The 25778-nt window shown below is 43.9% G+C and overlaps 2 protein-coding genes across 2 annotated transcripts in view; one reads left to right on the top strand and one right to left on the bottom strand.

Annotated features, from left to right (window-relative positions):
• tm9sf4 (transmembrane 9 superfamily protein member 4) overlaps positions 1-3642 on the top strand; it is a gene marked incomplete in the record, with an annotated part of 23740 nt that extends 20098 nt beyond the window's left edge. Inside the window, 5 exon segments of the mRNA XM_037976877.1 lie at positions 399-574; positions 661-724; positions 817-936; positions 1023-1112; positions 1622-3642. Coding sequence (XP_037832805.1) covers positions 399-574; positions 661-724; positions 817-936; positions 1023-1112; positions 1622-1771 — 600 coding nt within the window.
• Positions 3643-5520: 1878 nt separating this feature from the next.
• plagl2 (pleiomorphic adenoma gene-like 2) overlaps positions 5521-25778 on the bottom strand; it is a 62045-nt gene continuing 41787 nt past the window's right edge. Inside the window, exons 2-4 of the mRNA XM_037976878.1 lie at positions 21481-21608; positions 20238-20690; positions 5521-13813 (exon numbers count right to left, since the gene is read on the bottom strand). Coding sequence (XP_037832806.1) covers positions 12334-13813; positions 20238-20542 — 1785 coding nt within the window. The 5' untranslated portion in view covers positions 20543-20690; positions 21481-21608 and the 3' untranslated portion in view covers positions 5521-12333. The remainder of the gene's footprint in view (positions 13814-20237; positions 20691-21480; positions 21609-25778) is intronic.

The following is a 25778-nucleotide window of genomic DNA, read 5'->3' on the forward strand; positions in this document are numbered from 1 at the left end:
CATATTAGCTTTTTCTGCTCCGTGTCGGACTTCTTGAACCAAATCACAGACGTCCCCCTGGTTTTGGTAAAAGTCTTTCTTCTTGGGCTGCCTGCTAGCTGTCTCTACTTGTTGCGACCCCGGGTTTGATGCTTCCTGCGTCTCCATCTTTCAGCACTTATGGTGAAAACACGGCGCCGCACAGAAAGCCGCTGCCGTAAAGCATGTCGCAAACCCACACGTAAAGCAGCGTCATGTCGCAAAACGGAGGTTCTTCGCCAAATAGTTATTTTTTCTTCTTATTTATCACTTTTATAAACTGAATGTATGCAAAGTGACAACACTAATACATTCATCGTAGCCTACGTTATGTATCGTTATAGTAGAACCACGCTCTGACCCCTCCCTCCCCCCCGCAGGTCCCCTTCACCACCATGTTGGCGCTCCTCTGCATGTGGTTCGGGATCTCCATGCCGCTGGTCTACCTGGGATATTACTTCGGCTTCCGCAAGCAGCCGTACGACAACCCGGTGCGCACCAACCAGATCCCCCGGCAGGTCCCGGAGCAGCGCTGGTACATGAACAAGTTCGTGGGGTGAGTGGCCGCCGCCTCAGCTGCTGCTTCTTCTTCTTCTTCTTCGTGTGTTTGAACGAGCTGAGCCTCTCCTGTCGTCGCTCCAGGATCCTCATGGCTGGGATCTTACCGTTCGGCGCCATGTTCATCGAACTCTTCTTCATCTTCAGCGTAAGTGCAGCGGATCGCCTCTTGAACCCTAACCTGATCTGTCCTCGTTACGCTGAGGCGTGAGGTTCACGTCTGCGTGTCGCCCCCTGCAGGCCATCTGGGAGAACCAGTTCTATTACCTCTTTGGCTTCCTGTTCCTGGTCTTCATCATCCTGGTGGTTTCCTGCTCCCAGATCAGCATCGTCATGGTTTATTTCCAGCTGTGTGCCGAGGTAAGGACGGGAAAACCAAAACGTGGTTCTCCGGAGAACAGATAGAACCAATATTCATTCTTCTTCCTTTGTTTTCATGGCGTCAGGATTACCGGTGGTGGTGGAGAACCTTCCTGGTCTCCGGAGGTTCTGCGTTCTACGTTCTCATCTACGCTGTCTTCTACTTCATCAACAAGGTAAACAAAACGAACTCCCTCAGGGAGGCTTTTATTTTGAAGTTCTGAGTGTTTGACAGAGAACTTCCTGTTGGCTCAGACTCTTTGGATGTGGGGTTCTGTAGGAAGGTTGTGAACATCTTACCTGCTGTAGGTGGCTCTTTGACCAGAAACATGTTTTAATTTTTTATTAAATCTTTGGAAATTAGCCGTTAGCTTCCAGATCCGTAAGAAGTGAAGAAATCTGTTCTACGACGAAGCAGAAAGACGTCTGGTTTGTTGGTTCAGCTCCATGACGATCACAGATGGAGGACAGCGTCTTAATTCAAGCTGAGAGAACAGATTTCTTCACTTCTCAGAGAGAACAGATCCAGATTTTATCTACAACAGGTGAGATGCTAACTGTTCATCACCTTCCCACAGAACCTCAGAACGTTTGTTTGTTCTGCAGCGGCGCTCCGTTTGAATCCTGAAACTTTATTTAGAAATGTGCGTCACCTCCGACCTCCTGCTTTGTTTCCTGTTTGCAGCTGGACATTGTGGAGTTCATCCCCTCGCTGCTGTACTTCGGTTACACCACCCTGATGGTGCTGACCTTCTGGCTGCTCACCGGCACCATCGGCTTCTACGCCGCCTACATGTTCATCAGGAAAATCTACGCCGCGGTCAAGATCGACTGAGCCGCCAACCGACGAGTTTTTTTTCTTTGTTTGTCACTTTTTTTATTTTAAATGTGTTTTTTATTTTATTATTATTATTCTTTTTGTCCAACAAGCACTGACTTTTGTGCAGACGGGTTGGTTTCCTGGAGCGACAGCGCCGCCTGCTGGCCACACGGTGGAACAACTCTCCTTTGACACAAACCCGGCGGGCCAAAGCTTGTCAGACGACTTCCTGCACTTTGTTTCCATTTGTGTCAAATCTAACTGGTCTTTGGTTCCCGGCAGGACGTTCTTCCTGTTTCCTTCAGACTTTTCTAATCAGGGTTGAAATTCTGACTTTGTAACACGAAACGGAGAAATTAAACGCTCAATTCCTACTTTCTGTTCCTGGTTGTGGCAGCAGTAATCCAACAGGTTTTCTCTGCTCTGAATGAGACGGGACTGTCGGGCTCGGCGCCGACGTTTTTCAGGCCCGCTCGCCGCCGCGGCAGAACTATGCAGTCCTGGGAAGGAGAAACGGCTTTGCTGATCTTTGAAGTTTGGATCTAATGTATGAAACGTTTTTGTGAACTCTTTATTTTAACGCCACCTCTGTGTTTCTGCCCGTGAAGACATTTTGTTCTGATTTAAACCCCGAGCGGCGCGGCGGATGGACCTCATCAGAGACTTTTGTACCGAATGTTTGTGAAGCAGAAACTCCGTCAGGAGAACCTTTAACGTTCCTCCGAGCGTGCTCAGAATCCAGAATAAAGTTAAAACCCTAATTTAAAAGAACTGCAGGGCTCTCCGAGGACGAGTAAAGTATTTTACGTAATACTTATATATAAATACTAATCCTGTTAGTAAAATCTGCTACGTGAACATATTTGCTCTTATGGATCAAACATGAGGCTAAAAAACAAAATATTTAACTCATTGAAGGGTCAGTTTCTGCAGAGAGATTATGAACAATAAATATCTAACCTGCTGCAGGTAGCCCTTCACTTTAACGAGCCAACAGCTAGTCTGAGCCAAGACCCAAACTACAAGTTTCACCACTTTCTAATCTTTTGTTGTCAGCCATTTTGCATTACAGGGATGTTCTGGCTGGAAGTGCTACAGCTAGCTGCTTGCGGTCGATCGTAGCGATCTGACGTCAATTTAAAGGTTTTTAAAAACAACCTTTCAATTATTTGGTCTTGGCTCAGATTAGCCGTTAGCTTGTTAGCTTCTGGGGGAAACCTTGTTTCTCCGAACTCTGTGCAGCAGGTAAGATACTTACTCATCATGTTTTCACTTCAGAAGAGCCGAACTGTTCCTTTAACAGGTTTTGTCGCTCTGTCCGAATCATTTGAGCTAAGCTAAGCTAACCGACGGCTCATAGAAGCTTTTAGCTGATCTCTAAAAACACATCTGCACAGAGGGCGCGAGAACGGGTTTCTGATTGGCTGACAGGATCCGGATTTATAATTTATAATCGTTAGCATTCCCTGAATCCGTAAAATTAGCTTCCGTCTGATCTGATATCCCCGACACAAATAAAAACCAACGCGTTTGGGTTTAAATTAGGAGCCGGATTAGATTTTTCTCTGGTTTTTTTTTTTTTTTTTGCACAGAGAGCGACGCTCCAAGGAGTCGAAGCCACGAAGGATCTGCTGAGGCCTTCGAGCCGCAAGAGGAGACGTCAGATTCCTGCGTGCGTTCAGCTGTAAATATTAAAAGATAAACGGCTTCGTGTTTGTCGGTGGCGCTCTGTGATGATTCCTGTCGTCGGTTTTTTTAAGCCCAAAGCATGACACTCGCGGGGACTTTCAGAGGAACGCCGTCCGGGTTTCTCTTTTCCTTTTACAGATTGTTCAGCTACGAAATGTACGACGACAAAAACAATAAAGACTAGCTGAAGATGAAAATCAGCCTCTGAGGGTTTCCATGCTCGGGTGATAATGTGCCGGTTGGTTTGTTAGCGAAATATTGAAATAAACCGCAGCAAAAGCTCCGCCTGTTTTACTAATACTGAGCTGAAGTTTAATGAGGTATTAGCTGAGAGTCGGCCACAACACTCTGAGTGCGCCTGCCTGTTAGCAAAATATCTCAAAACAACTACAGATAAATTAACGAAACTCAAAGTAATCACTGGAGGTACAGCTAGCTTTTGGCATCAACTTGATTCAAGATGGCCGCCCCGGCTAATCAATTTAAATTAGAAATGGTTGCCATTTTTAACAAATGTTTAGCTAAAATTCAAAGTGGTAGTAGCTGAGAGTCATCCTGTATTTCAAACTTCGGCACTTCCTGTTTTATTTTGAAAACCCGGAACTACAAGGGACGACTCTCAGCTACTACCACCGGGTTAGAGCCACTCCCACATCGCCGCCATCTTGAATCCGGTTGCCTTCGAAGGTTGTAAGACATGCTTCGAGTTCTGTTCAAACCCGTCTACTGGTTTGGGGGATATTTTGCTAACAGACAGATAAAAACGACCTCACCTTTCGCAGCAACAATAACGTAAGAAATAAAGTTGGTTTTGGAGCACAACGGGCTTCGCGTCTACAATTTTGATTTTAATCTCAAAACCTGAAAATGTAAAACAGATTTTTTCCTCCCTCGCATTTGTTGGCCTTTAAATACGACTCCGTAACGCAAAAACCCCCCATAAAAAAAGAAATTTCTTTTCTTACCTTTGTTCCATTTCCTGGTCGACCTCTTCCATCCCTTTAGTTGTTTCCGTATTCTTTCTTTAAAGCTGGAAAGAACCTTTTCTGTAAATTTATTCGAAGGAGAAGCCGAGGATCTTGGTCTGAAATGACAAAATATCAGTGAAAAGAATAATTTCCTTGTCGATAAACGATCTGGAAGCTTTAAACCTTCAGCCCTGGACACCATCTAGATGTACCGAAGGAACCTGGAAGTTCTCCTCTGTTCTTAAAACGAATAAAATCAACAAACTGTTTCTGGAAGTCTCATCTCCGGGTTCCTCTCAAAGACGCGATTATTCCTGAATTACGGCGCAGTCGGCCCCTCATACGGTCTGCGGTCGATGGTCGACTCTGTGGGATCACACGATCAGTTAAATCATCTGAGAAGATTTTAGCATTTTAAACACAAACAAATCCAATTTTGTTTGAGGATGTCAAAAACAGTTTCAGCAGCCGAAACAGGAAATAAAACCTCTAAACATTAGTTGTTGCTCATTTTTAAATTAATTTAAAGAAAACTGTGTAGTGTTGAGAAGGCAGCATCTTACCTGTAGCAGATAACTCTTTGAACAATCCTAGAAGAAGAAAATTTCATTCTGATCAGGATGACGAGCTAACAGTTAGTCTGAGCTAATGGCTAATCAGAGCTAATGGCTAATCTGAGTTTACAGCTAGTCTGAGCTAATAGCAAAACAGAGCTAACAGCCAGTCTGAGCTAATGGCTAAGCTGTGCTAAGGCCTCGTCTGAGCTAACAGCAAATCAAAGCTAAAAGCAAATCAGAGCTAATGGCTAGTCTGAGCGAATGGCTAATCAGAGTTTACAGCTAGTTTAAGATAACGAATAGTCTGAGCTAATGGCTAAGCAGCGCTAAGGGTTAGTTTGAGCTAACAGCAAATCAAAGCTAACATCAAATATGAGCTAACACCTAATCAGAGATTATTAAATTAAATTTGGGGTTCCTATAAAGCCATATCCGTGTGAATTAATCCTCACCGATAACGCTTTCTCTCAAAAGAACATAAATCCTAGAAACAAGAAAACTGCAGGAAAAGAAAAAAAAATTAAAAATAAAAAGAAGATAGCAAAGAGGATATGAAACCGCTGGTTTGTCTTTTAATCATTTCAACATAAAACACATGACAAGTCAAAGATACACTGAACTGTACAATAAGTCAATAGTTCTGTTGTTTTGTTCATCAACTCTTTGGATCAACCAATATACAAATTTGTTACTTTAAAATCGCAGCAACTGACTGCGTGAGAGATATGTTTGTTTTCAGGAGAGTATACTTCTGGCATCCTCGTCAGTTACTTCTTAAACTTTCCCTGTAGTTGATAAACTCGACCAAATCCGGGTTTTTTTATCACCTCGATTCTTCCAGAGGTGGCTGAAGGAGCACATAATAAAAAATAAAATAAAAGATGGGCTACGTCACTTTAACAAGATACACAAAGAGGATGGAATGCAAGACTTACGTTAAGCTAAAAATATATAAAACTACACGTGGATGTTGTCTGCACCAGACAGTACCCAGTTTCTTACTAGAGGCGAAACGAAAGAGAGGGCGAGAAAAAAGGGAGCATTAATAAAATCAAATCAGCTTTTCTCAGGATTAAAGTTAATTAAATTCCCTTAAATATGTGTTCGCTGCACCTACTAGTAAAGAAAGGAAAAGGTGAGGATAAGTGCATCCCTAGTAGGCGCAGGTTGAGGTAATGGATCTGCAGCCGGGATGAGGAGCAGCGCGGCGTCTCTGTCGGAGGGCAGCTAGTACCAAAACTACAACGCCTAAAGGTAGTACTATAGTAAAGGTAGTGTGTCGCTTGGCTGAAACTGTCAGGAATTGGATGGAGACAGAAAAATAATGCACCGGAAATCACACCGAATGTTTCTGCACACGGAAAATCCGTACCACCCGGAAAATCTGGGCAATCATTTACTGGGAGTTAGCCAAAAAAAAAAAAAAAAAACACTCTTGGAACAACTGTGGCAAAATGGTGATATAACCAAACATTTTAAGGTTATTTTGGTTTCCGGAGAGATCCGTTTTGTTGGCCACTGATTAAACGTACTGCCTTCTAACGAAATGAAAACAAAACGTTCAGATTTAGAAGATTATTTCTGATTTCTGACTTTTAATCCAATCTCAAATTTTGTCTCCTGAGCGCAGACTTTTAGTTAAAGTCCTGCACATTATTTTTCCAAATCGCATCACGTTCGTTTTGGTTTATTTGGCAAACCAGATCCTGACAATTTTACTAAACCTCATCAACAAGCCGGTTTATAATTTGACTTCCAGGCAACCAGCCGTCTTTATTACGGTCTCAAACTAAGTGCTTTATTGTGGTGTCCATTTTGGTTGAGTTATAGTCTAAAATCGGGGAGCTGCAGTTTGGTTGTGGTTTTGGCGCTTTGCTGACAACGGTCGCGTTCGCCGCTGCCTCTAAACGACAAACACGCCGCTGCCGTTTCCCTTCGAACCCTTGGCTCCAGAAAAGGTAAATTTATGAAAAACAGCAAAGCCGGTTAAGCAAAAAAAAACAAAGAAAGCACAAAGAAATGGGTCGGGCGGGGGGGCTCTTTCGTTGGAGAATATTAGTGAAACGTATATCAAAAATACTGTTATTTGTTTGGAGAAAGAAATAAACAAAGGTTGATAAAGTCTACACATCCAACTAATGGCACGTACATTTACAAGATCAATACAAAATTAAAAACGAATGAACATATAAGCTGAATTAAAAGAAAAAAATACTTTTTTTTAAAGGTTGAAAGTGCTAGAATTCAGATTAGCTCACAGAAACCCAGGGAGGACAAACTTTATGCACACCAGAAGCTTTTTTTTTTTTCTTTTAGGACAAATTAATAATTGTCATAAAAACATAAATGCTCAATTGTTTTGCTACAATTTTGGCTTCAATCGGGAGAGTTCATTTAAAATTACTCCTTTTGAAGATCAAATTTGAATTTTTCCTTGTTATTATAAAAAAAATACTAAGAAAGGTGCCGACAGCTGAACGTATTTAGGATCGGGCAAAAGTTCGATCACTTCGAAAAGACGGCCACGATACAATTTCAGTTTTAAATTGGAACAGGAAGAGCGTGGAAGCGCCAACTCGTGATTTTTTAAACGACACAGAGTTAGCTCATCTAATCATCTGGGTTTCCTACAGTATAAAAAGAAATTTACGAAGGTTTCAGAAGCTGCTGTGCAAACATGTAGTTTCTTCTCCCAAGGTTTTGGTAAGAAAATTAAAACAAAACAAAAAAATAAAAATGAGGTGATGTGTTGTGTTGTTTTTTTTTTTTCTCTCGAGGTCCTGTTTTACACAAACAGAAAATAATATATCATACGACAACGAACAAAACAAACATACGTCTGCGAGCGTCGCCCCGAGCTGCGCGGCCTCACGTCGCTTTGAATGTCAAAGCCTGAAGGTTCGATGGCCGCCGTCAGCCGGACGCTCGCTCTTTTTTACACCCTTTTCTTTTCACTCTAGAAGCAGCTAAAGGAGGAAGAGGAGGAGGTGAAGGTGGCGGGGAAGATCTATGTTTGTCCTCGTTCTACTGAGAGCAGCTAAACGTGAACACGTTGCGTGCTACGGTTTTTTCAGGTTTTGTTTACTTTTTATTGTTTTGCTCGTCTCCTGATTGGTCGGGGCTCACCTGAGGCGCTGCAGGTGCTTCGTATGGATGTCGCCGGTCTAGAACCGGAACAAGATTTACGCACAAAATGAAAAATGTGTGAGATGAACAAATGGATGTTGTTAATGCAACGGACAGAACGCTTGTTTGAATCTGCTGTACTCAACAATAATGTGGTCACTGTGTATCGTTTTACATCTAGTTTCTAAATATTCTGCTTTTTAATTGGAGGACACACACTGTATTGCCAAAAGTATTCACTCCCCCATCCCAATCACCTCCGCGGCCACAGGTGGATAAAATGAAGCTCCCAGGCACGCAGGCTGCTTCTACAACCATTCGTGAAAGAATGGGTCGCTCTCTGGAGCTCAGCGTCAGTGGGATCGACAGCAACTGAAGTGGTCGGTCATGTAGAACCACAGAGTGGGCTCAGAGGTCACCGACATTCTGCAGAGACCTCCAGACTTCATGTGCCCTTCAGATCAGCTCAGGGACAGAGAGGAGAGAGCTTCATGGTATGGGTTTCCATGGCAACAGCTGCCTCCAAGCCTTCCATCACCAAGAGAAAAGAGTCAGATGTAGGGATGTAAAGGACGCCGCCACTGGACTCTAGAGCAGTGGAGACGTGTCCCCTGGAGGGACGAGTCTGGGTTCGGCTGCTTGTCTGACTGCGTTGAGCCAAGAGTAAAGTTTGGTGGAGGGAGGATCATGGTGTGGGGTTGTTTCTCAGGAGTTCTTAGTTTCAGTGAAAGGAAGCATACCAAGACGTTTTGGACAATTTCAGATTGGCCCTTTCCTACATGACCAGAGCACAAAGCAAGGTCCACAAAGACGAGGAAGAAGTTCCTGACCTCAACCTGTTAGAACCCCTTTGGGATGAATTAGAGCAGAAACTGAGAGTCATGCCTTCTGTGCAACATCAGTTTCTGATGTTTTCTGATGGTCCCAAACTCCCATAAACTCTCCTAAACCTCCCAGAAGAGTTGAAGCTGTTATAGAAGCAGAGTGGGCCAACATCAGTTTAAACCCTATTGTTTAAGAATGTTCATATGCGTGTGACAGGAGGCGAACGAATACTTTTGGCAAAGCAGTGTATATCATTAAACCAAATTAAATATTTTATAAATATTTGTTTTTCTTTCATTTTAATTGTTTTGTTGTTTTAACTTGTAGTCCTACAAAAGCTCTTCCAGGGACAAATGTTACAAACTAAAACTAGCTAGAAACACTATAATTACTTGGATTTAGCAGCTTTTTCCTGAACTGCCTGTGTTTGTTTAGTTAAATAAACTTGTTTCACTGATGGTAACCAGTAACTAAAGGTTCTGTAGTGTCCACGCATTAAAATCAAGCTTTTATAAGCAGACTATAGGCATTAAAAGGTTTATTTATTATTAACTTAACAGCAATTTTATTTACCGTACGATAACTAAAAGCCCCGTACAGTACAGCGATGACATCGCATATAGCTGTATTTACTAAATTTTGTATTTACCATACAAAGACTTAATTTAATGTTTAGTAACTAAAACCTCTGGACGGTATGGTTATGACCATAAGAATGAGTAACAATAATAGATTTTTGTAGTTACTCTACAGAGATCTTATTTACCATACGGTAACCAACAGCTCTGTACGGTTGTCCACGAATGTAATTTTATTTAATAGACTTCGCAGTTAGCCATCAAAGATTTTAATTTCTGTGTAACTAAATGCTCCACAGTGACCAAACAGTTTGTGTTTTAGGCTCAAAGATATCGTAGAGTCGGAAAAAGCTCCGTACGGTAATAAAATTTACCGGGCTCTGCAGTTACTTTGCAAAGCTTTCGATTACCGTACGATTACTAAAACCTCCGTATGTTACAGCGATGACCGTGGATATAATAGATTAAATGTTTTACCGTACGGGAATTTTATTTCCTATCATAACTAAAAGGGCTGAACGGCACAGAGATGAGCAAATACTTGTAGGCTTTGGAGTTTTTCTATAAAGTTTTTTACTTGCCATACAGTAATTAAAAGCTCTGTATGATATAAGGATTAGAATTTAATAGATTCATGTGTTTGGCTTTTTAGTTACCGTACGGAGCTTTTACTTTAGGTACTGTAGGGTAAAGAATAGCTTTAACGGGTTTTTCTAAGCGGCTTCAGAGTTAACATATGACGCTTTTACAATGACTAAAACCCCCGTACGAAAACGCTGCTATAACGTGAGAAATTTTACTGCCTTTAAATCATATTACTGATATTATTGGTAATAAAGCGTAAAAGGTAAAAGGAGTACAAACTTAGGTTGAACTGAGCCGGCGCTAATAGACACAGTGACCACATTAACAGGGAAATACAGCGTGTGGAAATAAATCTGAATAATCCCTTTAAAATAGGGAGCACCTATTTGATTTTGAGGCTTAAGGTTAACTTTGGGATGAGGTTTCTTTTTTTTTAGAGGCTCTTGGTGAAATGTTAGAACAGTTTAAACACCTGTAGGTCATTCATGTCAGCATCCCTACGACACAGTCTACCTCTAACTCAAATCTACGCCACTAACAGCCTTTCTATAAATATTTCCCATCCACAGTTCTGATTCCTCTAAACTAACTCAAGTACATGTAAAAGTAAAGATCAGATATGACAGAAAGCTTGAGGGAAAAAGTTAATACTTCATCCTTTTCTTGATCAAAATAAAAAAAATGCAAGATACACACAAATGTAAACCTGCCAGACATCAAAAACATCACTTAGTTTTAATACATCTACCTAAAATACACCTTTATAGAGATAAGCAATAATAATATTCATTTATGAGATATTTCGTACACTGCAATAACATTCTTAAACACATTTTTACTCATCTGTCGCTGTAACTCCTATGTTTTTTTTTAATTTTTTTTTATTTTTATAGCCATTCACATATCTCAGGGTTCACCATTACCACGATGGTGCATCTTTTAAAAAGACTGCCTAAAGATGAGTTTGGAGTATATCTCAAAAATATAGCTGTATATATATATATTTATTTTTAATAGATGTCAGGCAGTTAAGAAACTGCTGCAAATATCATGATTAGGGGAACTTTTAAAAGGGAGAAAAAGCAGTCCTCGTCCTACTTTCAAGCAGTAAAACCTACAGAAGTACGGATCCAGCTGGGTGTGGAAATAAAAAAATAAAATATTTAAAAAACGGGAGGTCGAAGAGATCTTTTTGTAAACCAAACACGTGGATTTGTAATCCTCGCACTCGGTTAGGGAACTTCTTGGTTTGGTGCAAATGTAAGAGCACAAATTAAAAAAAAAACAAAAAAAAAAACGAGAGATTCGTTATTTATTTCCTTAGCTGGCCGGGTTTCAAACTGAATTAAAAGCGAAGTGCCTTCCGCAAACAAACAAAAAAATAAAATAAAATATAAGTTTTAAAAGTGCTTCTCTTGAGGAACAGTTACTGGGTTCAAACTTTCCTATTTTTCCTTAGATCCGCATCGTCATCGTTCCAAGAATCTTTACCGACCTGATCTAAGAGTAGCTCGTTAAGAGCGATATTAATTTAGCTTTGTATTGTCTGAAGAGCACTTTCCTGGGAGCCCGAGGTTCGTTTGTGTGGCTGTGGATGAAATGAAAGGTTCACCTGCGTTTCTATCCAATCAATCGTGACGGTTCGGGTTTTTTTTTTTTAGCCACGGCGGGTTCGAAACTCGGGACACGTTCTGCCGCGTTCTTACATTTGGAAAAGAGGAATAAAGTAAAATAAAAAGATTCACTTCAAACTATATTTTTTCTGGGTCACAACAAGACAAGATAATAAAATTATCCACTAAAATTTATCTTTGATTTCTTGTTTTTTTTATATTATTACTTTAGAAACTATGCAGTACCACGCCTTTTGGCCTACTGATCCTGCCCTCTATAACTACTAAAAACGGGGAAGGAAGGGGAGATAAAAGAAGTAAACTGAAACTGAAAAAAAACATGGGTTAATACATTGTTATATCTATAAAATAAGGGAATAAAAGCCCAAATAAAAGCTGCTTCAACTTCTTTTCTCATGTTTTCCTTTTTGCTCAAAGGGGTTCAACTTCCTTTTAAGGCTCAATCAAAAGCTTTTGTGCGCACTTTCATTTAAGGCTTCTAAGTGTTCGTTTATTCTAATTCTCCAACTTTTTGATCAGGCCTAGTAATGAACGACAGCCCAAAGTGTCCAAGCTGAGCTTGGGCCGGGCTGGTGTGGCGTGGAGGCCATCTTGGCTGGGCAGCAGCTGCCTCTGTCACTGGAAGGCCTGGTGGAAACGAGGCAGCGTGGTGGTACTAAGGCTGGAGCTGAACACTGGTGGAAGCGGGTGCAGGGATCCGAGGCCCAGACCCCCACTGGAGCTCTGCTGCTCCTGAGGTTGTGGTTGCAAAGAGGTAAGAGGTGCCGCGGCGACGGCGGCTGCCGCGGCGACTGTTGCGGCGTGGGGCTCGGCAGCGTGCAGAGTTGAGGCGGAAGAGGAAGGTGCGGAGGAGGTCGCAGATGAGGTGTATCCCATGACTAGACCTCCTGTGCTCATGGGGGCACTGTACGGAGGAAGGTTTAGGGGCAGGAAACCCAGCAGGTGGGAGAAGTCCATGTTAGCAGCACACAAAGACTCAGCAATCACCGCAGGGCTCTTGGACAAGAGGGGATCCCCGCAAAGTTCATCCGCCAGCCCCGAGGTGGGCTCCAGTCCGTCCTTGGGAGGCGAGGCAGCAGCATGAGGTTCTGCAGATGGAACTGGGCCTGGCAGGCCACTCTGCAGATCCATGAGGAAACTCTCCATTTCCACTTTCAAGGGCTTGTCCAGCAGGTATGAGGTAGATCCCAGCTGGTATTTGGGCACAGGCTGGGGCTGGTGCTGCTGCTGGGGAGCCACGGGCTGGTGGTGTGGGGGCGGTGGAGGGGAATGGTGGTGATGATGATGGTGGTGGTGATGGTGGTGGTGATGGGAGTGTGGGTGAATAGAGGCAGGGGGCTCCATGTGGCAGCCCATGCCCATAGCTGTAGACAAGGAACTGGGCATCAGGGACGGGTGTGGGTGACCCACCCCAGAGTTAGACATGGCCTGGAGGTGGTGGGGGCTGTACATGTTCATTGGAAAAGGTGCCCCACCAGAGAACGGTTTGCTCATCATGGGGTCTTTGTTGAGTCCCATGCTGCACATCATGGGGCTGAGCTCCTCCTTGACCGAGCACGGCGGAGAACCCGTGGCTAAAAGACCCAACATGTCCGGAGGCTCCGTCTTGATCTTCAGCAGCTCCTGCGAGTGGCTCTTCTTCACGTGACGCGTCAGATGGTCTTTCCTGCCGAAGCGCTGGGCACAGTACTGGCACAGGAAGTCCTTTCGTCCCGTGTGGACCACCATGTGCCGCCTCACATCTTTCCGCGTGTAGAAACGCCGGTCACAGTGATCGCAGGGATGTTTTTTCTCCTTGGCGCCGCCCGAGGACTTCCCTGAGTGGCTCTTGAGGTGCTCCAGGAGAACAGGCGTGCTCTCGTAACTCTGCATGCACACTTTACAAGTTAAATCCCCAGCAGTCGCAGAGTGCATGGCCACATGGCGTTTGTATCCCAGCTTGGTGTTGTAGTGCTTCCCACACTCCTCACACTTGAAGGCCTCTTTGTTGGGGTCGTGCGTTTGCAGGTGGTTCTTCAGGTGGTCTTTGCGGTGGAACATTTTCTCACAGAACGAGCACTGATGGGTCTTCTGCGGAGAGTGTGTGGCCATATGCCTGGAAGGACAGAGACATCGCAAAAGTGACTTAGAAGCAGGATCGTAGCTCCCACTGAGGACCCCGAGGTCCAGACCTCAGTGTTTTATAAAAAACATGAATCCAAACAAGGCTTTTGAACAGCGTGGTTCTCTGCGTAGCTCCACCAGTTTCCTGTAGGAGGCGCTGCAACTGTGTGCAGCTGCAGCCAAACTCAATGTCTACAAAGAAGAGCGCTGCTTTGCTACCTTACTGCTAAAATAAAGACCAGAAGAAGAAGAGCGCCGCTTACGGTGAAACACAACCGAGGTAACNTGTTTTAATTAGTTGGTTTCTTGCACGGCTTTTCATCAGAGTCCACAAATTTTGAGTTCAGGGATCATTCTCCTGTTGGACCAGAAGCTTAATGTCCTGTTTTATCCAATCAGAAACCAGCTCTGATGTTTGGGATCACGGTCCTGTTGGACCCAACTGTCCACCTGCTGATCTGAGGTGAAGATGAAGAGTTTGGAGGTAGTCCTCCTCACTTTGTACCACAGCATGATGCTACCACCACCATGCCTCACACCTTGACTCCTCCAAACATCCTTCTTGTCTTTGTGTCCAAACAGCTCAATCTTTGTCTTCTCTGACCATCAGACCTTTCTCTAGAAGACATGTGGACAGCTGCAGGTTTCAGTCCAGCTTAAAGGTCTGGCTTTGGGGGCGGAGCTTCTTTCTTTCAGGTTCATGGCAGATTTGATTCTTGGTGGTTCCTGAGTTGTTCCTAAACATCAGAACCTTCTGTCCTGAGGGGGACAGATGAGTGTTGGACAGTCCAAAAAGTGCTGTCAAACAAATCCTAGAGAAACTACTAGCTGCAGTCAATCATGATCACTAACAGGAAGTTAAAGGGCCTTCCAAAACCTTCAGCACCACTTATGAACAGATTCAGGTGAATATTTGGAAATATGTAAACCTGCATGTATATTTTCATAAAAGTCCACAACAAATCCAAACTTAGTTTTAAAAATCCTTGAAGTTGGATGCTGTGGAATCAGTCCACTCTGGAAAAAGGAGGGTTCAAATTAATCCTTAAGACCCTTAAACTAATTTGACATTCATGTTTAAGGAAACATCTTGGTGTAATTATATATTTTCTCAGATAAATGTTATTTTTTGTTGAAGCAGAGACAAAGCTGGAGGAGGACATGATGTGTTTTGGACCTGCTGAAGGAGAAAAACAAAGGATCATCAGAGACGTTTTGACCTTGGAAAAGCCCTTCAGGCGTTGCGCGCCTTGACTTCCTCCTGCCGCTGACGGTGTGTTTGGAGTTTCTGGTGGACGACAGATCGGCCCTGAGGCTCTGCAGGTGTCTGAGATGAGACAGAAGAAGAGCAGAAAGAAAAACAGACAGATGAGCTGATGTTTATTTACGCTGCAGGAGGAGGACAGAACCCCAGCACCGTCCGAGCTATCAGTTTATGAAGACGGTGCAGTCGCCCCCTGCAGGATGGGAGTAGTACCGGATTTAAGCCCGCCCCTTCGTGTTAGCTAAACTAAAAACATCAACCTGCGTTAGGAATGTTTTTACCAACATGAAGCTGCTTTCTGTTAGTTTATTACTTTTTATAATAATTCCGTTTTTTCAAACATTAAATTAGTTAAATATAAAATTTTAATAATAATAATAATAATTTTAATAATAATAAGAATAAGACTTTGGAATTAAAGTGTTTAGTTTTTAGCTGACAGTTGCTTTATTGTCTGTCAAACAGTGTTACCATCCATCCATCCATCCGTCCGTCCGTCCGTCCGTCCGTCCGTCCGTCCGTCCATCCATCCATCCATCCATCCATCCGTCCGTCCGTCCGTCCGTCCGTCCGTCCGTCCGTCCGTCCGTCCATCCATCCATCCATCCATCCATCCATCCATCCATCCATCCATGCATCCATCCATCCGTCCATCCATCCATCCATCCATCCATCCATCCATCCATCCATCCGTCCGTCCGTCCATCCTCCTCTCCCAGGTATCTCTGGTCGGGTCACGGAGACAACAGGTTCAGACCTCCCTCTCCACAGCAACACTCTCCAGATCCTCCTGGAGGATCCTCAGGGTTTCCAGACCAGAGAGCACATCTAATTCTTCCAGCGTGTTCTGGGTCTGCCCCGAGGTCTTTTCCCTGTGGGATGTGCTCAGAAAACCTCCAAAGGGAGGCGTCCAGGTCCAGGTCCAGGTCCAACCACCTTAGCTGACTTCTTTCAATGCGAAGGAGCAGCGGTTCTACTCTGAACTCCCCTGGATGACGGAGCTACTCACCTCCTCTCTAAGGCTGAACCCGGCCACCCCCTGAGGGAAGCTCATTTCAGCCGCTTGGATCCAGGATCTGGTTCTTTCACTCCTGATCTAAACCTCATGACCACAGGTGAGGGTTGGAGTGAAGATGAACCAGTAAATTGCGAGCTTTGAAGACACAAAGGGTTTTCTTTCCAAACCTCTCAGATCAGGAAAGAACGAGAAGCTTCAGCTGAAACTCACACTAACAGAGTACTGGTGGTTTTTCTTCCAGGTAGAAATTCAAAATTAACAGTTAAATGCAGAAAGAATAAAGATATTGATGATCTTTGACCCTCCAGTTACAGGATGCTGTGTCTCACCATCATCATCTGCTGCTAATTACTGAGTAACAGACGGTCGGTTCTCCCACACCTAACAGGCACTTCAGCTCGCTGGCAGCAGCGTGTGACGAGGCAGATAATTTTGGAAAGTCAGCTCGAGCAGAGATTTCACAGTTTGTCTCCTAATGTTCTGATTCTCTGGCTCCGACTTCAAACTGCCAGTTTGTGTTCAGTCAAACAGTTGCTGATGAGCTGCGATACGACAAACTGTGGAGCGTTTGTCGAGCAGAAAAGGGAGAGGTGTTCTTTTACAGATCAGTCTCTCGTTTCCAACCAGAACCTTTCTTTAGATCATGGTGAGGTCTGTTTGGAGGTGAAGGGGATTAGAGCTAATCTGATGATCTTTTGGGATGAAATCCAAAGTCAAAATCCTAATGATTCTTGTGGATTTAATCCTTTTTTTTACTACTGGAGGGATCCCCAAATAATCCAGACGTAAATTAAAGGCCGAGCATTCCTTAAATCTCATCTGATGCTGAGAGATGATGGAGTTGAAGCTCGAATATAACAGTCTCATGTGATGTTGTGATACCATGTGTGATCTGTAGCACTCAGAGAAAGTGTTGGGAATGACTCTCAGCTACTACCACACCAACGTTCAGCTCAGTGTCTGTAAAACTGACAGTTTGTCTCACAGAGACAGAGGTGATTCATAAAATCTGCAATGTAAACGAAATAAAACCTGTTTTCTGAACCATCACAGCTAAACTCTGACCTGAGAGGAGAGAAATTTAATCATCTAAGAATCCAGTTCAGCAGAACTCTGACCCGGGTTCTGCCGAGACTCAGATAGGCTCCTGAAAACTGGAACCACTCACTGAGAAAGAGAACATAAAGTAAATTATTTACTGCTTTCTTTTAACAAATTTAACATTAAAAAATAAAATAAAAGCTTTTAGTTTTTGCATTTAGAAAAAGGTTTTGTTTCCACTTTTCTTTTTTCTTATTTCACATATAAATAATAAAAACTATAAAGCTTCTGAAGTTATACATCATTTTAGATTAATCGGGATATTTTTTTAGTTATTTTAAGATTAAAATTGAAATTGAAATTGAAATAAAAAATAACATTTTAATTTTAAATATTTATAAATGTAATTTTATTTCAAATAATTTTAGATTTTATAGATATATTTCAGACAGGAGGAGTTTCTGTTTTAACGTCTTTTTGTTCAGTTGGACATTCGCAGTTGAAGGACATGAGGACAGGTGGACTCTGAGTTTTTGTCCCTCTGCCTGTTAGTCTCCTCCCGCCTCTGCTGCCCTGTGCCGATTAAACAAACACACAGATCAGACGACCCTGTGTTGGAGTCCTGCTCCGTGTCAAACTTCATGTCCACTAAACACAGGACCATTTGAAGGAGCAGCATATGTACGCTCATCTGCTGAGGACTGATTTTTAAACTCAGCGGCCATCTGTCCGGCTCATCTCTGAGGTTCTCTTGGCTCTCGAGGCCACAGCCGGTGGAGTGTGGAGGGCCAGGGAGACGGCCTTTTCCTCCACGCTCTTAAACAAAGAGTCCCTGAAGAAAAGAAAAGGACAAGAAGTCGCCCAATCAGTCCCTCTGAGAGCAGAAGAAAGGGTCAACAAACTCTGGAAGAGCCCGAGTTTAAAGATGCAAGAAGACGTTCCAGGGACATTTGGATAAATACAGGCAGGATTTCACATTTTCAACGAGGGAAATAACTGAAACTTTATTAAATTATCTGTAATGTTTGTGACAACAAGAAGAGCTTCTGAAGGAAGCAGCACAAACCAAACACCTAAACTCTTCAAATATCAGCCAACACAGACGGACAACATGAGTCAGGTTTTCAAGAAAATCATCTTTAAAACATATTTAGACAGATAGGACACAAACTGAAACTAACTGTGACAGTTTTACAGAAATACAGCAGAACTTTCTTAAATGCATAAAGATTAGCTTCAGTTTTAGCCCTAATACTGGATCTGTTCTTGGTTTGGTTTTTGGACTGGGTTTGGTCTTGGTTTTGGTACTGGTTTAGTTTTTTGGACTGGGTTTGGTCTTGGTCTTGTCAGGGAGGCAGTGTTTGAACTTTGTCATGGTTTTGGTACTGGGTTGGTTAGTTTATTGGGCTGATATTGGTTTTGTGAAAGACTTTTAGTTTGTAGTTGGTTTTTGGACAGACCTTGCTCCTGGATTTGGTCTTAGTTCTTGGAGGAATTGGTCTTGATTCCAGCCTGTCTGTCTTTTCAGAACAAACAGGATGCAGTTGCTTTGGTTTGGGGTTGTTGGGTTTCTGCTGCTTTCATTTAGTTTTTGATTAACTTGTTTTCTTATTTCTGCTGGACTCTCTAAGCCCCCCACTCCCCCTGTTGGAAAAAGAGATGCCATAATGAGGCTGAAAGAGCTGGGAGGAGCTGTGGAGGAGCAACAACTGTCGTCCGACGTGACATGAAACCATCATCGAGGCTTTAGCGCCGCCGCCGCTCGCTGTCGATAACCTGCAGGAGCATTCACTCACCTCGGCACAGGAAGTGATCAGCACAAGCTTTTCCTGCTAATTGAGGGGAAATAAAGGGTTAGGCGCCCCCGGCCGCAGCCCTACAAATAACAGAGGCGTTTAAAGAATAAGAGGTGGACGGGGCCCGACAGTGGGGGCCCCTTTGTGGCAGCACAACACCAAGAAGATCAGCAACCAGGAGGGGGGAGAAGGAGGAGCCTGCTGGACTAATCCAAAAGGAACAAAGTGGGATTATCAGGTTCCCAGCGGCATGGGGCTATTCCTCCCATAACGTCATTAGTCGGCATTAAAGCTCGCTGCTTTTCTGTCCCTTCAGAGGAGAGAAAAGCTGAGCGGGCCTGCAGGAGATTAGCTGACTACAAGGTCTAATTGACAAACCGGGACGGCTGGTTGCCGATGCAGTGATGTTATCCCCGCCGGCACTTTGAGCACCGAACAAGAGAGGCACAAAAAGGATTAGTAACGCTGATAGGTGGAGGAGAGTTTAACTTCCTCCTCAGGAGGCTTCTTTAATTCAGATTAAGATGTTGAGGAATGCATTGCAGCTCCAACCTCTGCAGAAATCCCACCTGTCGTCACTCTGACTTCACAACAAAACAGTGGCTTCGCTTTGAGTCGATGTTCTGATCAGAAACTGCCGGTTCTAATCAGAAGTCAAAGAGTAAAATGTGTCAGTGCAGTTTTTCACAATAAAAGACAGAATAAGCAGCCGCTTTTATTTTGTAACATCCACAGAGTAAAGTTTTCTCTGACAGTTGTTTAAACCAGGCCTATTCAACAAGTGGTCCACAGGCCTGATAAGGTCCTTATTAAAGTTTATTTGGACCTAACAAGCTGCCAGAATCTCAAACTGATTTGTCTGATCATAACGCTAAGAGCATACATACATTCCTCAAACACCAAACAAGATCTATGAGACTGATTTATTAAGATCATTGGTTGATGTAGAGTCATATCCAATAATTACTTTCTGTAAGTTTCATTACCATCTGTCCAGTGGTTCAGAAGATATTTTAGTAAACACAGACCGCTGATAACCGCTGCCCCCGACCCTCACACCGCCGTCCGTGACCCTCACGCCGCCGCCCCTGACCCTNATAAATGCTTCTATTTTAATTCAGTTTTGGTCTTCATTGTAACTGTGTTTTGATGCATTGATGATGTTGACCCATTGGCACCAAATGGACGGCACCATATTTGTTGGAAGTTCTGGTTTTAGTCAGGATGGAAGTACTGCAGCTGAAGTTTCTATCAAACCACAGATGATTGAATATGTAGTGACCGCTGTGACAAATACCTGAAGAGTTTGTACTTGGAGCTGAAGGCCTTGGGACAGTGAGGCTGCGAGCAGTGGAAAGGTTTCTCTCCCGTGTGACTCGAGGTGTGAAGCCGGAGCTTCTCCTGTGAGGCGAACAGAGCCCCGCACACCAGACACTCGTTCCCGCTCAGTCTTCCTGCTTCCTGTCCTTCCGTTTCCCTCTCGTTCTCCGTCCGTGGCAGCGGGGCGGCGCTCCGGAACAGCTTGGCGGCAGTGCGTCGTCCCTCTTCCTCCGGTGTCAGTGCGGTAATACAGTGTGAGGCATCGGCGGCAGCAGCTGCCATGGCAGCCCTAGAGTGCCGCGGCCATGAAAGTCCACCTGCGGTTCCCCTGCCTCGCAGGCTCAAAGCGGGAGTCGGTAAAAAAAGGAGGTGACTGGAAGCTCAAAGGAAAGACCAACGATCCAGTGGAAGCATGGAGCTGAGCCAAAATCTGTGGGGACAGGAAAACGACAAGTTATAATCCAGAAACTGAACTTTTACCCTAAAATCACCTTCCGCCGTGCAGGCCAAGGTTTGAAACTACAGTCTGTGCCTGGAGGACATGTTGGGGACGACTCTCAGCTACTACCACACCGACTTTCAGCTCCATATCTGGAAAACTGACCGAGTTCTTTTGTGTTTGCTAGAGTCAGTAAGCTGTGGCGGCCATCTTGAATCAGCTGTAGATGTACATATTCAAGGATCACTTCCTGAAGGTTTCATTAAAATCTGCCTAGTTCAGGAGATATTTTGCTAACAGACAAACAGGAATGCCAAAGTTTTAAACCGAGAACGATCCATTCCCCAGGATGTGTGATGGATGACTCTCAGCTACTACCAGGTCAACCTTTAGCTCGGTATCTGTGAAATTGACCGAGTTGAAGCTGCTTTTGTGTTTGCTCGGCTCAGCTAGCTGTGGCGGCCATCTTGAATCAAGTTGTAGATATACAGCCAATGATTAATTTGATCGTTTCATTAAAGTCCATCCGGTGGTTTAAGAGACGTTTAGCTGAAAAGACAAACAAAGACAGGCTGTCGCTCGTCTCTAACGGTGACGGGCGATAAATGAGGCGCAAATTCAAGGTTTCTGTAGTCTTGACATGTATGAAAAGACTTTCCAGACTTTCCCATTTTGTTTCCTAAAACATCTGGCCGCTGTGTAAATTTACAGTACAGGTTGGTCAGAAACTGAAAACGAACACATAAATCAGGAAACTTCAGACGGGAAACGTTAACTTTACCTCCTGGTCCGAACTCCGTGCGTGTTCGAAGCCCGCCGCTCGTCTCCGTCACGTTCCGTCCTCCTCACCCTGTCCCAACAGCTACGGTTGGCGGCGAGTCGGAAATACTGTTCAGCATCTTTACCGTCCTGAAAAACGAGAGCGAACACAGTTAACGACTCAACGATCTGCAACCGAACGCTCTCATCTCATGAACAGCTGGACAGATTTTAATGAAACTTTCAGGAAGTTCTGGTGACATTTTTACAGATTTTCAGCTGAAACTTGGGGTGGTAGTAGCTGAGACTCACCCGCAGCACAAACTCAAAGCTCCATATTTTATTTATGGTCGATGTTTAGAAATCAGGGCAGCCGGTGGCTGATAGGACACCAAATTTTCCTTCAGCAGAATATAATTATTGTTAACTCACACGAACGATTTGACGTTTGTTTTCACATCAGATGCTTTTCCTGCAGCAACCTGAGCTCGAACCTGCAGCCTCGGGATTACAGGACCGCGGCGCTGACCGCTGAACCACCGCAGCCCAGAATATAACAATTACTGATCAACTTAAACAAACATATATTCCACAACCTTCTGAAGAACTTCTACAGCTAAAACTAATCCACAGAATCTGGCTGTAGCAGCTGCTGCCGCGTCTTTATTGACCTAATTGGTTAATGATTACTTATTATTGCTCATTTTTGGCTAATATCAGCCGATTAAACTCACTCGGCTGATTATTCGGTGTCTCTACTCCGAGTGAAAACAGACTTTAGGTTCCTTATTATTCATATTTTATTTCCATTATTGGCTGTAAAGCTAATAATGATGTTTGTGTCTTTAAATAAATCCCACAGATCGGGTGATGCGTTCCCGGAACACCAAATTACGATGAAAACGAGGCGTTTAACAGCGTCTGGGTAAAGTTTCAGTTAAATGAAGCGATCTGAAAATCCTCTGAGGTCACCAGAGGGAGCTGAACAGAGAAGCTAAAAATAAAAATAAATAAATAAATAAATAAATCATTCTCAGCAAACAGGTCCTGGTTGTGTCTGCAGAAGACAGATCTGCTCACAGAGCCGGCTTTGTGTGTGTTTGTTATGAAACAGGATAAAACTCCTGTAATCCTTGGGAAAACATGGAAAAACACACGACCCCACACACATGCACACACACACACGCACACACACACAAGGCTGGACTACCTGTCAACAAAAGCAGCTCCAGGTCGGAGCCGATTCAAACCTGCAGGAACTCTTCTTGTTTTAAACACGCGTTTCTGAAAAAGTAAATAAACCCCGGTTGGGTGTGCATCCCCCGCCGCCGCCACCCTCCCGAGCCGAACGTAAACGCGCCGCCATCTTTTCCTGACGCTTCTGAAAGACGGCGGCTCTTTGGAATGTGCTCTGAGGGCTTCCACGGAGGATCCTTTGACGGATTCACGCAGGAACACAGGCGCAGACTTGTGCGTCCGCAGGTTGTGGCTGAAGGCGGTCGTCGTCACTTTTTATCGTTTTTGTTCACGTCACGGTCCCTGAAGTCTGAAATTTGGTTTTAATATTCTTCCAGATCTGAAGGAGCAGGAATTTATTTTATTTCCAGACTTTATCTCAAAGTTCAACATCTAAAACTTTAAGCTGCACGGTGACAGAAAAATCAGTAATTCAGATTTTAATGTTGACCATTGTGACCAGCGGCGGTTAAGAGGACGTGACGGCTGAGGCGTCGCGTGGTGGTCGTCCCCCAGCGGGGGGGACGGGGGACAGGGACACTCGTCCCATTGACCACCCTCAGGAAGCCCCGCTCTATTGTGGAGGCTACCCACGTCGCACATTCCTGCCCCGAACCATGCCGTGTCGCCCCGCTCTGCCTCTCTCTCTCTCCCCGAAAACAAAAACTGAAAACTGAAGCTCCAACAAACAGACAGAAGACAACAAGTTTGCAGAAATAAACCTTAAAAAAGAAAGAAAACTTCAAAAAGCTGCAGCTTCACTCCTGGACTACGACCGTCTGACTTCTGCTGCTGTTTGAGACGATCATAAATCCAAACCTTCAGCTCATCCAGGAAACAGCAGCTGGGACTTTTTCAAACTTTTATACCTTTTAAAATATTTAACTTCATTTACAATTATTTTACCCCATAGAAATACACGGACAGCTCCTTTAAAAACATTCATCTCTTTGAAATCTTCTGCAGATTACTGCCTCTGTTTCTGTTTTCTTCTGCTACTTTTAGCTACATACTGCTACTTTTAGCTATCCTTCCGCTACTTTTAGCTACATACTGCTACTTTTAGCTACATACTGCTACTTTTAGCTACATACTGCTACTTTTAACTAGCCGTTTGCTACTTTCAACAACATACTGCCATTTTTACATAGCCCTTTGCTGCTTTTAGCTATAGATTGCTAGTTTTAGCTAGCCTTTTGCTACTTTTGCTCCCTCCGGGTCGAGGGTGAGTCTCTGGGAGTCTTGTTCCTGAGTGATGTTACGATGGAGCAGAGACGGATCCACGGTTCGGAGCCGTAATAAGAACGTTGCTTCGGTCGGTCGTGGTGAAGAAAGAGTCGAGTCTGGATTTCCTCCATCTATGTTCCAACCCTCACCTGTGGTCATGAGGTTTGGATCAGGACCAAAAGAACGAGATCCTGGATTCTGGATCCTCGAGGGATTCTGCATCCTCTCTGGAGCCCTTATTGCCTTATTTTAGTTTTCTTTTGCTTCTTTTAACTGTCAGCCAGCTTTTAGCTCTTTTTAAGCCTTCTGATGCTCAGCAGACGGATTAATCAGTCGTGTTTGTTTATATTTATAAATAGAAAAGCAGGAAGTTGAAGATGCAGCTCTCTGTTGCCAACTATTTATTTATGAACGGCTCGTCTATATTTAGATTTTTTTTTTTTTAAATTTTGACAGATCCGCTGTGCGAGTTGCTCTATATGTTGTTTATTTCAGTTAAACTATTATATTTTTGTTAAATAGAACAGAAATAAAAATATCAGCCATTTCTAACGAAAGGTCAGAAAGAAAAAAACAGAATCTAAAGTCCTTTCAGCTTTTGTTCTGCTTGTTTAAACTTCAGCGTTTGTTTACAAAAAGCAGTTTTTCTAGTTTTACTGAAACGTCATGGGTTAAATAATCAACTCAGTTTAAAAAAAAAAAGATCAGTTAATGATGAAAAAGCTGTGGTTTGTAATAAAAAACAGTTACATTCTTTGGTTTTTTTCTGAACTACAAAAGGTGACAGAACAACAGCCGAACTCCTGCAGGTTGGAGCTTCACTCCAAAATGGCAGAAACCGCCGCCGCGAACACGGAGCGGCACGTTCGCGCCCGAGCCTCCTGCTTACTTCCTCTAACCAGAGACGCTGAAAGCAGAAACGAACCGCCACTTTCCAACCGCCGGGGTGTCTTTGGTTTCTGTCCGGGATGAAAGAGCTTCCACATTCCTTTTCCTGCGGGGTCAGAGGTCAGCCTCTGCGCCGCATGCTGAGTGACTGCCGTTAACCCCTTCGCCGAGCTGCGAGCCGAAGCTACGAGCTGAAGCTACGAGCTGAAGCTCCGGCTCGCGGCGCCAGGGTCCTGGACCGGCCCGGACCTGGACACCCGAACTAAATATAGAAAAAGTGGAGCTGAGCGAGCGGAGCTTAGGTGACAGGAGGCGCGCTGGTGAGGAAGAGGAGGAGCGGGAGGGGCGAAGGGCCCGGCTGAAAATTAGGAAATAATTATTGGTGACCAGAGAAAGGTCGCGCTGGTTTTACGAGGTGTTTGAAGCAGAAAACATGCTCCGAGTTAAAATTCCTTCAGCCACATGTGGAGACTTTAAACTCAAATAAAACACCGAACAGAATCTGATTCCAAAATGGCCGCCGCAGCTAATCAAACTTAGCTGAGACTGATGCTTTGAGCGCCGAAACGTCGACCTGTCTGTTAGCAAAATAACTCACAAAGCATCGGGCGGATTTTTAAAGACCGTTTCAGGAAAATAACCTCCGGATGTTCGTCCACGACTCGCCCGCTTTTGTAGCCGACCCAATTCAAGATGGCCGCCACAGCTAGTCGACATCGTTAGCATCAGATTAGCATTCATTTCAAACAGAGGTGATTTCAGCGGAAAACTCTGGTAGTTTTTATCGGTGTTTTCAGTCAGTTTTGAAGCTTTCTGTCTGCGAGACGCCGGGAAAAAAAGACGATAATAAATAAAACTTAAAGTTTTTAGCTCAGTTTAAGCAGCTTAAAAGTTTATAAACGTGAAATCGAGGCGGCTGAAGGTGAAAACTTCGGTCAGAGGAGGAAAACGAAGAACAGGAGGGAAAAG

This window comes from Kryptolebias marmoratus, linkage group LG8 (assembly GCF_001649575.2).
Source record: "Kryptolebias marmoratus isolate JLee-2015 linkage group LG8, ASM164957v2, whole genome shotgun sequence".
In the NCBI taxonomy this organism is placed as follows: Eukaryota; Metazoa; Chordata; class Actinopteri; order Cyprinodontiformes; family Rivulidae; genus Kryptolebias; species Kryptolebias marmoratus.